Source organism: Fulmarus glacialis, unplaced genomic scaffold (assembly GCF_000690835.1).
Source record: "Fulmarus glacialis isolate BGI_N327 unplaced genomic scaffold, ASM69083v1 scaffold204, whole genome shotgun sequence".
In the NCBI taxonomy this organism is placed as follows: domain Eukaryota; kingdom Metazoa; phylum Chordata; class Aves; order Procellariiformes; family Procellariidae; genus Fulmarus; species Fulmarus glacialis.
This window is the reverse complement of record NW_009205838.1, coordinates 39,948-57,107: the sequence shown is the minus strand read 5'-3', so window position 1 is coordinate 57,107 and position 17,160 is coordinate 39,948. Positions and strand designations below refer to the sequence as shown.

The following is a 17,160-nucleotide window of genomic DNA, read 5'->3' as shown; positions in this document are numbered from 1 at the left end:
CTCTGTGACAGGGAGGTGATAGGAAATTAGAATTCAAACCCTCACTAGTTCAGACTAAGCCCTGTTTGTCCTGCACCACACGCCAGTCCAATTCCAGGGAAAGCAGCAGCAAACCCAGGGAAAACAACTGGAACAAACCCATCCTTCTGACACTGACTTGTAGCTGACAGGTACTTGAGGCTGAGAGTTTTGCCATGTTTTTAGCAATGTATCAAGAAACAAATGAGAGGGGAGAACACAGGAGAAGCGGTGTGTGATAAAATCAGGTGGTAAGTTCTGACTCATTGTATCACCATCACCACTAAGGATATCGCGAATGTAACAAAGGTACTAATGAACACCAGCAGTAGTGCTTCTGGGAAGATACACTGCCTCTGTTCTGACTATTACTTTTTTAAGTAGTCTTAAGATTTATGATTTGTATGATGCTACTGTGGCAGTACTTAAAACCCATGTTACTGTCTACTACTAGCTAGTGTAAAGATATACTTACCATACCATTTTACAGGGTGAGCTTTAAAAAAAGCTCAAATAATTTTCAAATGTGGTGAGTAGACCATTTCAGAAGATTAAGAAGTATTTTCTCATCTTAATTGTGGGGGATGGCTGGACATCTTACGGTAACATCAGGAATAAGACTACACCTTTATTTTGCTGTAAGGTTCGCTTGCGTTGATGTGTGCCATTAGAAGAAACACTAACAACACGTCAACTCATTTTAGCTATCAGATCAAACACTGAACATACTCATGAAACAGCATAAATGTTTACAAATCAGCTGAACTTTCACACATGCGTGCACATACACACAAACACACAGAGCTATTTTAAACAAAAAACAAATCTCAAGCACCGAGAAAATTTCAAAGTATTAAACCTGTAACAAAAGAAACTTAGGGCTGATTAAGGTGCACGCAGCTGTATTTTCAAGTCAAACTTGTGAAGCCAGATGTAGTAGAAAGGTCTTAACTGTGAGATTTAGACAACAGCAGTGTAATTCTGTTTTCAACTGTTAAATTTTCCATTATCAGATCGGAGATTTTTTTTTAAGAACTTAATAGTTCTGATTCTGGACAAAGTGCTATTTAGCAGGACAACTGCAGTTTGAATGCTTGTAGCTGTTGCACCTAAACCATTTGAGAAGCCCACCTGTAAATAAAAAAGGTTGAAAAAACCCACAGAATTTGTGTGTGTGGCCTTTAAAGTAACAAAACCAACTGAAGTCCAAACTTAAAAAGAATTTGACATGCTGGTGGAAGAAAAGAAGGAATTAAAAAAAAAAAATAAAGTTAGTGAATTAAAAAAAATAAATTGTAGCACCAATCTGTGCCAACACGGACATCTGGCAATCTGTGGAATTCTAATTACCTCTTTACGCCATAGGCCATATTAAGCAAATTGTCCAGCCTGAAAAGAGAAGGAGGGTCTTTGGGTTAATGTCTCACAGATGGCAAGATCGCTCAATGGAACTATTATTAATAGTGTTCCATTTTCAAAGAAGAAACGTTCAACAAGTTTCCCACACATCTAAGGAGCCTAACAACTCCCAGCCTGCTTTGTTAAGTCTGAGGTTGTGCTTAAATTTCCACCACAGCATTTAAAGTCATTTTTAACTTCCCTACAGTCTTTGAGAAAACCTTAATTTCCAGGGTTTGGTTTTAAAAAAATCCACTTCTGATTTGCCTTTTTTAGACAATATTAGTATGAAATTTTTGCAAATAATTCAACTGTTCACCTTATACTTACAGTTAACTTGGAAATAGTATGTTACAGTCCAAAACTGCTGGAACTGGAAAAAATTCTTGATTCTAACTGCTTTAATATAATACATTCTCCCCACTATATCACATATATTTAGTATTAATCCTCCATGATATGTCAATCCAAATGACCACCCAAATTTTTCAGAATATAATCATCTGCTTTCCATGGGAGCACACTACAGTTCTGTCCATGGAATGATTCAGTGATAACCTCAATGGACAGAACTGTGTGCCAAAGACACAAAAACAAGCGTAAATTTAATGTATCCAATGACTGACCTTTTTTTTATCATCTGTAATTCATTAGCACTTTTGATCACTGAAAAACTAAAATTACTTTTGAATAATTCGCTAAAGCCAGTATGCAACTCAGTTACACGAATACGTCCAAGTTTTCTTTTGTTGAAAGCAGACTTTTTATTTGAATGCTACGTTGCCTGAAAGTTATCATCAAATATAAAAACGACGAGAACATCATGTATTGCTAACTCTGGCTTACGTATCAGATGGAAACAGTATATTCCCGATACAGAGCATAAAACATCCCCGAAAGTATCTGAAGAATCACACCAAAGACTAATACAAGGTCTCTTTATACTAAGAGCAGATATCTCAGGCTAATAAATTTAATGATACTGCTGCTGACTGGAACAGACTCAGCTTTTTTCCTGCTACCAAACCACTGTCATTAACATCAAAGTCTAAGCTGCATCAAAACTGTAGTAATACAGCAGAAAATAAAAGCATTACCAAAAAAAAAGAGAAAGAACAGGATAGTCACTGCTCATTTGATTATCAGTGTAAATCCATTCTGTCCTTCCTTTTTCTATGAGACTTCACGAGATCTGATTGTACAATACTTCAGCTGTTTTAGTAAATATAACATGACTACTGCTGTCAGCAGCTTTTCCTCCTCATTCTCCAGGAAAGAATATTTAATTTTACAAAGAAAATCAGGTCAGCCTACACAACTAAAGTGTGTTTTCCTATGCAGCACCTGACCCACACTGTCATCGCTGGTGAAACTTCAGTTCTTTTCCAGGTAATTACCTGAATCTCTGAGCCTGGTGGTGAAGTGGTCCAGGGTAGCGTCTGTTGGGAGACTGATACAGCTGTGAAAGGAGTGCCTGGCTTGTTTTCTGGCTGGGGTTATTGGCAAACTTCACAGTAATTGGTTCTGTAGCACCACTAGGCTTCTGGCCATTTAGTCCCTTTATGGCTTCTTCTGCCTCTATTCTCTTATCAAAACGGATAAATCCCACACCTCGAGAAACCCCTGGGAAGTAAAAACACGTGAACAGATGAATATTTGTAGGAACAGCCTCATCTATGAAACAAACAAACTGAATGTTGGTTTTGACTTCACAGAACACACAGCTTGCAAATTACAGGAAGTGCTATAAAGAAAAATGCCCTTCCCCAGCTGTGTTATCCAAAATCAGCCCCTACTGTATTTAATATAACGATTTTAAGTAAACAACATTCTGCCTTTTGAGATCCCTCATTAAAGAGGCAGCAGTTATGCCTCCAAACAGTTACGCTTAGAAAGAACCAGGTACTGCATTTTACACCGAAAGTCATACTGTCCTAAAATTCAACTGCCAGCAAGCGTTTATAATTTTGCCATTTCCAGAAAAACATGCATGTATCAAGAAAAGTTTTCTTTTAACCTGTGACTTGATCAACCAGAATCCGTGAGGTGATGATGCGCCCATATTGTGAGAATAACTGCTCTAATTCTTTCTGGGTCATTGTTTTCGGAAGGCCGCTGACATACAAGTTCGCATCTCTGATCGATGCTGAACTTGGACGGGCATACGACACCTACAGATAGAAGAAAAGGAAAGGTGTATTAGTAAGCTAGAGCCACCCTTTGCATTTTAAACAGACAGATTATTTTCTGTTCTTTCACAAGCAATAACCTTTGAGTTCAGACACTACCTCTTCTGCAAAACTAAGAAAGCCAGGAAAGGCTGGAAGAACAAAGGAAGAGCTAGAGAGACCTTAAAAACAAACGCAAGGGTTCTTTAAGTGCAGGCATAAAATAACTATTGTTCAGAGGTAGATTAATGTGCAACTTCCTACGCACGACTTTGTAAATTTACCCCTATGGGCTGTGGGTGTAAGGATGATTTACTGTATCCAACATATAATAACCTTAGCACATATGTAGCACTCAAGTTCCAGTATGTTTTATTCCTCCCCCCCTCCAAGTATCTGAAACAGATCAGGTTATCTGCAGAGTGATCTTTTGTGCTCTCTTTGTTGTTTTCATCCTGAGCTGGCAAGATCTGTTCTGGATGAACAGTAAAGTACTGGTGAAATTAGACTAAATGAACATCTGCTTAGGGAACTGTATACGACACTCATTATCATATCTGCAATTTATCACAAGAACTTCCCTTGCACTATAAGCCCAGAACCAGACCATAAAATATTATGGCCAAGCAAACAAGAAAATCCAGCTGAGGCACTGCATGTATATGCTGTTGGAAAATTATTAAATCAAGTCTCTCTTAACTGCTCTTCTACCTATGAATCAGATTTGTAATTATAGTACATGCATAAAAAGCCTTCTGCACTTTTAAAATATATACATTTAGAATACACACATTTAACATAATAAAAATACTTCCTACTAATGGCAAGTGTTGAGCACAGATCACGAAGATTTACTTTGCAGCACATCTGAAATAGCATTGGATCCAAACCTGAGTATTTTGCACTTCATCTTGATTTATTTAAATATAAACCGATCGGTACTTTCCTACATTGTCTTAAAATGTGTCTTGGAAGGAAATGGGGGGTCCCATCATGAACACAATGATTTCAGTCTTCCCCTCTTCCCGAGCCTTAGCCCAAACACAAATGATGTCAAATGGATGTCTTCATGTGTTTTATGTGTCAAAGAGTTGTCTATGTGCTCCACACCTAAAAATAGACATTGACTCAACACAGAAAATGATGTGAATGACTAATATTTGCTTCCACAATCTTCTCTGCATAATAGCAGACAAACTCCAAAGATTCTAGATTTTAAGGTTTTTGGCAACTTCTTTGTAACTTACATGTTTGTACATAACCTTTTAAATCTAACATTTACAGAGAAGGCTAGAGAGAGGAGGTGGAAAAATTTCAGGGAAGAAATGTGAAAAAAAGATTAGATAAAACATTTGCATCAACTGAGGCAGGCTCAGGCAACAGCACAAAGGCACAAGCAGGCATAATGAGCAGAGAAACCTTCAGGTGCTGAGATCAGTGCTGAAAGGCAGAAGTATACTGGGGTGGAAAACTATTTTGTGCCTCAGCGATTTAGGACCTCACAGCCCATGAGGTCCTGATGAGGTGCAGCATTTAAGTCACTTAATCGTGGGTCCCAAACACCCCTCTGATGCTCCAGGACCAGAACACACACAGCACCACTTGGCTTTTATGTAACTAAGATCAAGCCAGGTGCGTGGGGAAACCAGGGGTGACTACACTGTGCTTTCACCTACAGTTACCATGCCAAAAATCACTGATTTTGGCTGTGCTTGGTTTGGTGGTCTCGTATCAGTGGCTTCTCATTTATACCCTGTGCCGGGGCATTCAGAAAAGCAGACTCTCTCTCCACGCTCTGCAAATGCCTTGAGAGGGTACTGCAAGGCTTCAGACACCTACAGTTTAACCTACTTTAGGAATAACAGTTTAAAAAACACTTAAGAGCCTCTCTGGAGTGGGGGTAGGGACCTTACCTATTCCTCAAAACTGAGAGCTGCAAAATTAATAAAGTTCCTGGGAAAACAGCCAGGGGTTTCCTTTGGGTTTTCTCACTCTGGCACATTCATTAACCAAATGCCACATTACAGGGAAGATGAAAAGTATTGGGATATGCAAAAAACACTACTTCCCGGAGCACCGAGTACCTGATGTTTTTTATATATATCCTTCAACATACAGTAAATGCTCTGCTCTTGCAGGCCATGCAGTGGAAGGAGAGACTGCACGCACTCACAAATCCATCTACTCACAGCACATGTAAACACCTATCGCTGCTCAGGTCCAGTTTTTATTTCCTCCCGCAATCAAACATTCAGGTTGCAGGGGAGCCTGGGCCAAAGAAAGAAGCTGCCAAAAGCAACTCAGCTGTCTTTAACATCAAGGAGAAAAAGGTTGCAAGCTGAATGGACTCAAGGCTAGTAACGTCAATTATTTATCTGCTTTTGAATCTTTTTCATTTTCCCTCTCAGGTCAGCCAATGACAAATCGATTGGTTAGACCATGCCACCCTGCTTTCAAGCTATTATTTGGTGAGTACTGAGGACGGGATCTCTTCCTGTGCGTTAGCTATGAAAGGAAGAAAGCACCCACCCTGACCCTCCACCAGACCAGCAGCTCCTTGTGCTGTGAAAGTTAAAATGGGAGCCAAAACCACCTCCCATTTTATCACTGAAAACTGCAAAGCACTTGGAGGGTGAGGATGCTGCATTAATTCTTTATGTTCACGCTTAAAAATGATTTCTTTGCTGACGGCACTGTTAGCGCCCTATAATGAAATAGTGTGCTGAAAAAGAAAAGAATATGGAAATCCTAGCCACCACAAGAAATTCAAATAAATGAACTGGAGTATGCCAAGCTACTGTTTGATGCAGGCATTTCTCAACATTAAAATGTTTGTCCATTTGTGTGACGGTTGGAGGTCGAACGATGGTGTTATATTTCACTGCGTAAGATCATTTAGGAGTTCTTTGGTCAAATTTGCAAGGAAGATAACAAAATACTGTACAATCCATTTTATGGCTTGCTGGCCTCCGATGTTAGTTTCTATAAATACACACACTAACTGTGAAAAACATTTGCTAGGATATTTCTCATCTGACATTAAACATCAGCCTGTGTAAGGGCTTCTCTTTAGTATAAGCAGCCATCTCTTAAGAGTCTGCACCGCTGTCTCCAAACACTACTGCAGTCATAAAGTCCAGCATTTCATCTCTTCCATGGTAATGCACCTTTTTGTTCAGAAGCACAGAAAATATCTTCAAGTTAAAGTAATTATCTTCCCTACTGATTTCCTACCCATTTTCCCATATAGAAAACTTTTTGAAAGATTTCTAACCTCAAAACTCTTCAGAACAGAAATTGAAGCAGTCTGGTCTTTCCAAGTCAGAGCCCACAGCAAAAGCACCCAGAGGCATGAACACATCTCATTTTCTTACAGAGGCAAGGCGCTGGACACTTAACAGCAACCATTTAACACTGACACTTAACCCCTTCACTGCTGCTCATCAGAAGAGATGCCTTCAGCTCATATGCTAATCCTGGACTTCTCAAACAAAGTCCATTTCTAGAAGCCTCCTCCCAAAAATTATTTTTTTGGTGGAGCAAGCCAGAATAATCTCACAACTCCCATCTGCTCCAAAGAGGAACAGCATCGTCCTTCCCTGAAAGGACGTGCTCTGCCAGCAGAGCCGCCCTGCCCCAGCCAAAACACCTGCTGACAAGCAACGTAGCAGCTCGTGTCTTTCAACAACAAAACTTCTCCAAGGAGATGCATGTCTTGCTCTGCATCTAGCGTTACTCACCTGGGGAACGTGAGACTTGCCAGGAGCCTTTAAGCAGAGAGTGCTGCATGGCAGCACAGGCATCCACAGGCCACCGAACCACCACACCAAGGTACCTGCAATCCCTGGGACATCTCTCCAGCCACAAGCAGGTCAGGTGCAGTCAGTGCTAAGTGACTCCCTGGGCAGCTTTCAAAAAAAACATTTGTGTAACATTCGAAAATACTAAACTTCTTGGTGACCTTAAGAATTCTGAAAGACTTTGTTTTGTCTCTTTGCATGACATGCTCTGAGATATAGGAGTTCTTGCATGACTTTTGGGGTGAGTCACTTTGCTTTTTTCTGCCCGAGGTCCAAACATGTAAAATAGGGACAACCCTTCCTTCACTTGCTGCCTCTTACCCCACTGGTATGCACTGCAAGTGCTTTAACACAACCGCTCAAAGAGCTTCACGTGTAAATAAGCACAATCTCACTTGTTTCACACATGTACAAAACCAGAAGTAAAACCTGCTTAACACCAGAGGACGGGCTATGGCCAGAAGAGACCCCTCCCCACAGCCACTTCCAGGTCCTCATCCATGCCCTAATTTTGTGCAAAACCACAGATTTAAGAAACCTTTCTGTGAAAACTACATGCTTTGTCAGAACAATCACACACAAAAACCCTCTGGTCCAGAGGCTAAAGACCAAAGTCTGGAATATTTTCACATCCACCGCTTGCACTGCTTTGTCCTTTCTCTTCTCCAAGCCCTTGGCTGGGGGATGGAGGGGAGTGACGATGCACTTCACTGTTCAATGCCATTTTACTGGGATTATGATTGCAGGTGAGATACAATGGTCTATCCCGTCATTTCAGGAAAGGCATCCATAGATAATAACCTAGAAGCACTCAGGCTGTATTAAGAGCAGGGGTAAGAGAAATAATTGCTCTGGCTCTGTGGAATGAAAAGGATTCATTGGCAAAAGTGAAGCAGTTAAAAGAGAAATCTCGATTAAGAGAAGATGCACAAAACTAGCAGGTAAAGACTCTCTGGTGCCTGCTGAAAGCAGCAGAGCCAAATCTGAACCTTCAAACGCAGCACTGAGCCGCGGCATCACTACGGGCACAAAGGGTGGAGGAGAACTGTTAATAAGCACTACAAAGTCCAAAAGGTTAGGCAGACAGAGGCTCCTAGAGAGCAAAAATGAAGTAAACTTAGTTGAGGCTTTCCAGGTCTGCGGCATCTTTAAAGTTTCTTGTCCAAGGCTTTGTCCTGGAGTGCAGCAGTCACAGCAGATGACCCCTCTTACGGCTAACTCTGAGATACCACAAAACAGAACAAGCGATTACCTTAATTTTAAAAGGAACTGTAGAACAACTGTATCCCAAATCTGCAGCTTGCAAATGACTGTGATCTGACTTTTCAGGGAAGGAAAGGAGCGCATGCTTTTTTTACACCTCTACCCTCTACAAAGCTTTGCTGGAGCTCAGGGGGAAACGCAGCCGAGCACGTCTGAAGGCAGCGGTGAGCCGGCAGAGCATGCGGGTGCAGCACATGCTGCGTCCCTGTATGCACAGGGAGCCCAATGCAGCTGCATACACGGGAAGCTTAAGAATGCAAACCCCTCTGCACCGCAGCCCAACATGCTCAGATCCTCCCAGCATCTTCCATCCCCCAAGACCCTCCATCTCCTCTGCCTCACAAAACACCTAAGCCCTCTCTGTGCCTTCCCCTCTGTATTTCGTTTTCCCCAGCTCTCCCACAAACCAGAGTACCCCCAGATCTCTCCATACACCCTCCCCTTACCACCCAGCCTTGCGCAACATTCCATCTCTTCACTGGAAGAAGCAGCTGCAGGTGGTGGCCGGCTGGCTCGGTGGCAGGTAGCCCCCAGGGAGGCTACGGGAGAATACGAGTGGAAAACACAGCATTTTCAGCAGAGTATTGCACCAGGGGCACCCAATACCAGAGCTCTGCTACCGTAACCAGCAGCAAGCCAGCGCTTTCTGGCTGCAACTCAAGTTGTCGGGTTTAACTCCCCCCAGCCCGTACCTCCCAAGCGGTTTGGGACAGGGTGTGGGGGATGCAGCTCTCTTCCCCACCGCCGGCTGCCGCAGCCTTCCTCCTCCCCTGCCCTCTGCTTCCCGCGCCTCCTGCGCCTGCTGAGCACGACACGAAGGCGATCTTTGTGACAAATGACTTTGTAGGACAGAGAAGTCTGAGGTTATTTGGTTACCCTACAGTGACAGGATGGTTTGTAGTTTTGCAGGCAATTACAAGAATTAACATGGACAGATTTAGAGCCTAAATCTTGTAGAAATATCTGACATTTCGAAAAATGCCAGAAAAACCAAGATAAATAACAAGATCTTTGAGCAGTAATGTTACTACTTTATTTCCAGAAAACAGAATTACTTTCTCCCACAGCCCTATTCACTGTATTTTAAACCAGGACCATCCAGTCCTATTGATCACAACAGGAGAGTAAAGCAGAAATAAACATTTTGAACTAACAATAGGAAGTGTCAAAATAGCAGTCGCTATATTTCATGTTATTTATTCAACTTAACTGAAAATTAAAATAATTAGAGAAAGCCTCTGACCACAGAGGAATGATCCTATCTGTCTGGTATTTTATCATCTGATAGATTTGATGGATTGAAAAAGTGCAAGGCACCAAGGGCTCAGAGAACCCAGATTCCTTCTCCCCTCCCTGGAGACTTCTCCCTTTGCTCCAGCAGTGTCACAGCGTGCTGCCTGCCCCTGCGAGGGAAGAAGGAAACAAACCTACTTCTCAGGCGACAGAGACAAGGAAGGAGAGGGGGGACACAAGACCACGCTGCAGGGGGTCATTGGCTTTTTTTAGATTTTTAACTTCCCTTCAAAACTCTGTTCCGCCCTTGTTCCAGCATCCCCCAACATGAAGCCAGGTCACCTGAATCCGCATGTAAATTGTAAAATGCTTCCTTCGCATCCTTTCAGACGCTGTCCTTTTTTTCCAGGGCAGAGCAGCACAGTTTAAACAATCTGTACCCCATGCATCACACATCTTATTTTCTTTCTGATATTTGATGCAACTGAATTGCTAGGCAATCTTCAACAGCAGCAGTGACCTTTCATATGCTTTTACGGATGGGCAAATTTAATTTCTAAAAATAGATTCAATTTCTGGAATATATATTTATTTCCACACACACTGTATCTTCCCTCATTCTAAGCTGTTTTGTAGAATTATGTCAAGCTTTAGCTATAAAAATAAAGTGAAGCCCTTCTCCCTCACAAGATGCTGCTGCTACGAAATGGTGTAAATAAAATATGCACTATGCTGAGGAGGAACATAACGTCTATAACCTATTACCAAACGCCTAACACTTCCTCCAATGCCTTCCCCAAACAGATATTCTGTAAATAGTCACCTCTCGACTTTGACTTGAAAGGGCATCATTGACTTAAATAAAATGCACATAAATATTTCAGCTGCTACTATTGTAACAATGAAATAATAAAAAGAACATTTCTTCAGTTATTTTAGTCCGCACATCTAGGCAGACTGTGCCTAGCTGTTTTGCTGATCCTGCCATAAAACCAGTTCCTCCTGTGACTGCATGGCTGTTCTGCGAGGCATCAGGAGACAGAGAACATTAAGCTGCCACAAAAATGTTACAGAGTGAGAAAAACAGGATTTGGGGACACATGCGGAAAATATGTATTTTTTTTTTTTAAACAGGAATTAAGCCTCGAGGGGTCAAAAAGTGAGTGCAAATATGACCCCCCCGAGCCAACTCATGTTCACTCTAGGTGCAAGGGACAGCAGAGCCCACGACTGTGTGAGCAGGGAGATGGACACAGCCAGCAGGACCAAGGTGACCTTGGCAAGCAGAAGTAATTTGCCCCTGTAAAAGGGCTTTCACAGATTATACATTTCAACTTTCCATCAAAACAGCTTCCAAACAAAAGGTTGCCAGAGAAATGCTACCTGCAGGGCTGCAGCTACCCAGCGTACATGGGCAGAGGCCAAGGTTCAGCCTATCCATCAACAGGACATTACAGATTCGTTCTGGGGCATAAAACCCAACAACACTCATGAAGGAAACAGAACAAGGTAATGCTCAGTACTCTTTCAGCTCAGCGTTATTCTAGTATTTAATTAAATATTTTTTAGCCTCCAAAACTATATGCCACCAAATCCCTTTCAATATGTTCCTTTGAGACAGGCTTTTTTAATGCACCAAAAGTGCATTTTTAATAACTGTAAAGGACATCTAACTAAAGTAATCGTCTCTGATAATTAAATATAGCAATTCTACGAATTAATACACTTCAACCTTATAATAAATCACAGTGAGATGCCGGAAAGGGGCGTGCGGGGGCAACAGGCAAGCTAGGAGACGTCAGCGGCACCGAGTGCGATTTCTCGCCACTTTGCAACCGTTTGGAAACGAGGGACACCTCCGGTGCCACGGGCACTGCCGGGAGCAGTAAAAACATACGAGTTACCACTCAGCTAGCGTCAACGTTGGGAAACCACCATCCCCATCACACAGTACCAGGCAAGCAGACCTAATTTATTAAGATTTCTAAGAGCAAAACATAATTAAAAATACAAAAAAACCGAAGGGGGTAAGGTGAGGTAATCACATGTGATTCTGCAATTAAAAATTGGGTTGGAAACTGCCAATTAGATGTCCATGTGTCCAAAGCTTGAATAGAAGGCTCCCTTGGGTTGGTTTTAGGCAACTGCATAAACACTTACTTGAAAACAATTTTATTTAAGAAAAAGCCTATACATATCTTCCCAATCACTGAAGAAATTAGGCGGCTCCTGTGCATGTAGGTTCAGTCAACTTCTTTACTTATTATTAAAGTTTCACAGCTTTGAAGAGCCCAACAAAATGTCATGTATTCTATAAAAGTCTACTAGCTATAAATAAGCATGAAAAACCCAAACCTAATAAACTACTCATATTCATAAAATTTATACTGAATTGAAAAAAAAAAAAAGAAAGAACATTCTGCAAAGATGTTTTAGCATGGGAAGTTCCTGAATAACAAAAATCAAAAATCTTGCCATAGGCGATAAAAAGGAAGGCATAATAGTTTAATTTTGCATATGAGAGAAATGTAAAATAATAATTGGGGTGGGTTGGAGTTTTTGGAGGCCTTTTTGTAGCTTATGTTTCTTGTAACCTTGGAATATCATGAATACAGCAGCATTGCTCTAGCTCACAAAAATAAAAAAAAAACCAGAGGCAAAGCAACATAGGTACTTAGGACAAGAAATGTAGCACCTTTGCTAGCGCTGAATAATGTTCACAACATAAAAGTGCTGATTAAAAACTGATCTAGATTTTTCAAGTTCTACTGAGTTTTTAATAAAGTAGTTAGACGATAGGTTAGTACTTTCAAAATTTTATATTTTTCCTGATAACGTGCTTTTAAAAGCAATTTGGAGAGCAACTTACTGCTCAACTTTTCACTGTAAGCGGGAACTGCTGAGTCCGAGCATGTACTTCCACCTGCAGCAGTAGATAAGACGGCAGATTTGCTGCTTTGCCTTACATATTCCTGTAAGTTTTTCTATTTAACTCTACAAAACCATGCTGTGAGCATTTTGATATATGGCCCACACACATATCTATGGGATGGAACCTGGTTGGTTTAAAGGAGGTTTCGAAGCAGCTTTCTCTATAGAATCCATGCAAGCTACTCCACCACTTTCATAACCCTCAGCTCAGGACTTCTGCTCTTCACTAATCAAACAGACCAGGGAAAAGCTTGCTTGAAACAATCCTTAAGAGATGCACAGGAATCCAACAAATATTTTTGCTTTAGGGAATACCATTTTGTCCAAACCAAAACCTTTAGTGAGAAAACGTAAGTACAACTTAAGTATTGACCATACGGTATCTTTTTTGGAAGATACGAAATCACTGACATTATTCATACCAATATTTTCAGAAGTAAAAACTCTATTTTTATATTCTTTAACATTTTTGGCTCTGAAATACAAATTAAGCACAGAAGAAAAATTAGGAAAATGGTACAAATCAAAAGCCACCATTCAAATATCAAAGTAGTTTCAGATAATTTGAATCAGACCTGCTGTTTGTTCCCCTTCAATTTTTTGATTCACATTCCTTAAGCTGTATTATTTGTCAGAATACGGGATGTGAAATCTTCTGTAAGCAGTTTCAAAAAAGCTTTAGCAGCCATGCACCAAAAAACGTGACAGTGTAGAAACTTGCTTTTCTTGTGAGACCACTAAAGAAGGTCGTTGAATAACTAATGGTCTATTACAACAATGAAATGAGAGACTTCAGCGGGATCTCTAATCCCTCCAGCTTTTAAAAGAATAAATCAAACTAAGCATGGGGAAATTGAGAAAAAATGTTTAGTGTTTTTTTTTTTTTGAGAATGACATATTCTAACTTGAGAGAAACATACCTTCAACACTTGATAATGACTTGAGTGTCACTAAAAGAGAGCTCCATGTCAAGGTATTTCCCATTAAAACACAAAAAAATCTGTAACTTATGAATACACACCGTCATGTACTTCACCTCTGTTCATGGATAACTGTATCACTACGGCTGTTTTATTCTACATTTAAGCCTCACTGCAATGCTTTAAGGAGCTTCCTGTTACTTTCCCCCCCCATACCACAGCAGCAATTTCAGAGAAGAGATATTTGATCTTCTGCACGTCCTCCCATTGTTCCAAGGAAGAGCTCGTTAGCTGAGCGCCCCTTACAATGGAGATTAAAATAGTGATGAAATCGCCAGAAACCATTTCAACTACTTTCTCCGCTTCCTGAACTGAGCAAAAGGTGTTTTATATTTTCTTACCTTTATGGTTTTGGTCTGGAGTCTGAGTCCATTTAAAGTGTTAATGGCTTTCTCTGCATCCTTTGGATCAATATAGTTAACGAATCCATACCCTAAACTCTGCCCTGTTGAAACACAAGAAACAAAGAAAAAAGGACTCAGTATTTTTTTAATCACAGGAACAACTTCCAAGAGTGGGATCACAATTTTCTCACACCGTTCATTTCATCCCTGCTTTCCCCTATGGTCTCTATGCCGTTCTTCACCACTTCATAATCTCATTAATACAGTGGAAGCCAACGTAAAAATTTTAAGTTGCTGCTCTAAAGATCCTACTTTAAAAAAAGAAGCACCCGCCACCCTGCCTTCCCCAGGAGTTTACTGAAAAGCGTGTATGAGGCTCGACAGCAGCAGAATTGTGTAATAGTTTTGTGCCGAGTTCCTAATAAATTAACTGGCTGACCTGGCAGAGCAGTAACGAGGCCACCTCTTAGAAATGATAAAAAACATACACATGTACTTTTGCTACTGTTTATAAACAAGTTTTTAAGTGTTTAACATGCAAAAATTAGGAAACAGTGTTTTAACACTAACCTCGAAGCAGCTGACTGAGAAACAGACAGCAACCTTTACATCTCATTTTATTGCTCAGCGAGCAGCCAGTAAAGAGGAAAAGAAAGGACAGATCGAATTGCAGTAGGGCAAGAGACCACAGCAAAGCTTTCCTCTGTCTATTAGAGATGACAGTGAAACCAAAACAGTACAACAACTACTGCTGCGCATGGGATGGCACGAGCCCACTTCAGCAGCCAAAATAATTTCAACAGCTTCTGTTTTACTAGCAAGATCTGTGTTTGCATTTGCAGTAGAAAGGAGACCTGGTTAAGAGCTGGGATAAGTAACGCGGGGCTGGAGAGGCCGTGCTGCTAGCACTGCAGATACTCATCCACACAGCGCAGGGACAGAGCTGTGGGTCTGCAGCAGGCTGTGAGAACCCTTACCAGAGCAGTACCTTTTCCCGATTCCCAAGTACCAGTTTTGCAGCATCAATTCTATTAACACAACGTGACAGACAGCCACTTCCAGATCCCTTCCTCCTCGAGCCTCCTACTGAAGTTATTTTGCACATTTGGAAAACACAGCAATTCTTCTGTTTTTGTTATGAAGGCACATCCACTTAAAAACAAACACAGATAATCAAATTTCAAGAATAAGCAAGCCCAAGCAGGCCCACAAGCAGTCCTGCATTTCAGCCACGCTCCTTGTCACACACCCTTCGGTGTATCTGGAGAAGAGCAAGCCAAAAGACGACCTGCCTCTGGGCGCTGATGTGCAGGGGAACCAAGTGCTCCTGCTCACAGGCAGCAAGGAGACGTGAAAACCCCTCCCAAGGAGAAGGGCAGCCCTTGTGGAAGATTTCTATCCACAGCAGCAGCGAACGGTGACCCAGCTCCTGCTCACCAGGAGCAAGTGGAGGTTGGGAAAGCAGCTGCACACCAAGTGCCTTGATGTACCCTGCAGGCACGGATCCTGCCTCCCAAGCACAAAGCTTTGTTTCTTTGTCTCCTGGACTACAAAAAAGCATCTGTGTGTTTCTCAAAGTCAGACACCACCAAAAAATACAGTGTTCGCTGTAACACAAATACAGGGAGCACTTCTGTCTTACGAAATCAGATCAAAGCACTAGAAGCTGCTAACTATGCGAATCAGATCAAAGCACTAGAAGCTGCTAACGATGCTATGGAAGACCTTAAAAATCTATGGAAACACTGCAGTTCATGCCTAAAATGCCCACATGCAGGCCTAATAAAAAACGGCTGTTTTAAACTACAGTATATCCAGGGAGCAATTCCATCCAATCAATTCAAATTCAGGGAAAAAAGAAGTATAAAAACATACCCAGTCTTCCTGGAGAGCCAAATTAATCTCAACAAAAATATTCTCACCCAAGTTACACGACACTAACCAAGAATGAGCTGAAGTCTGAGCAAGAAGCCTGGAGCAGAAATTCTGTATAGATACTTTCCATGACATGCTTTGCTCTTCTTGTCTACCTGAGATATTTTATACAGCCCCAATCCCTATGCCTCTGAACATATCAAATCCTTAATACATTTAATCCTAAACAGTCCTAAACAGAAGGAAGCCATTCTCTAGGAAACAAACCTCTTTTTACAGAAGGGAGACGCAAGGTCAGGGCTTGGATAACGTGAGTTCACATCCCTACTTTTCCCGTTAACCATCTATTGGCCTCCAGAGGTAGGCAGGTACCAGGAGCAGCTGACACACGGCCCTGGGATCTGTATCAGTCTGTCTGAACACGGGCTTCCATGTCCGGCCGCTGTTTTCCTCACGGCACGTGGACTGACCAACCTCTACAATATATACAATGATTTTTAATAATCTCTCATAGGAAGATTCTTGTTTCTGTAAATACTTCTGCAAGGAAGAGACCATGGATAACAAACCCATAGACCACACAAGCTGTAGGGAAGGGCAATACAAGAAAAGAACGATACGAAAATTTCATAGACCATTCACTCCTTTCCTTGGAGTTCTCCATTAACATTATTCAAATTATTTAGATATCATCATCTCCGATTCTCACTACCAACTGGAAACAAACAAATACTTTCTCCAAGGTGAAGGATAAGGAGTACCAACACGAACAAAACCATTTGCAGGCACTCCTGCAGAACCTGGCTTAAAGAAAACAATTACGTTGTCATAAAGTTTTGCTTAGAACAATAGGTACACAGAAACATGGTTTCCTTTTGTTAGTATATACTCCTGAACATCATGAAATATATAAAACTTGTAAGAGAATTTAAGGCCTGTTACTCATAAGCTATTGGTTATGATTTCATATCAAGTACAGTAATTGCTATATTGGCTGTATTATATTCTCATAAAAAAGTCAGGGTGGGTCTACTCACCATTCTGAACACTGACTTTCTGTTAATTCAAAAAAACCCCTTTCATCTTAAAAAAACCCTCAAACCCCACACCCTTTGCAGCCTATTGAAATCTTGGTGCAGTTCTTTCAATT

The 17,160-nt window shown here is 41.2% G+C and overlaps 1 protein-coding gene across 5 annotated transcripts in view; it reads right to left on the bottom strand.

Annotated features, from left to right (window-relative positions):
* ELAVL4 (ELAV like neuron-specific RNA binding protein 4) overlaps nt 1–17,160 on the bottom strand; it is a 59,929-nt gene that overhangs the window by 3,437 nt on the left and 39,332 nt on the right. For 2 of the 5 annotated variants that reach the window (XM_009575514.1, XM_009575515.1), the window contains 4 exons: nt 14,133–14,236; nt 3,434–3,587; nt 2,814–3,039; nt 1,369–1,407 (listed from right to left, as the gene is read on the bottom strand). In XM_009575514.1, the coding sequence (XP_009573809.1) occupies nt 1,369–1,407; nt 2,814–3,039; nt 3,434–3,587; nt 14,133–14,236 (523 nt within the window). The remainder of the gene's footprint in view (nt 1–1,368; nt 1,408–2,813; nt 3,040–3,433; nt 3,588–14,132; nt 14,237–17,160) is intronic. The other 3 variants (XM_009575519.1, XM_009575516.1, XM_009575518.1) reach the window with 2 other exon arrangements.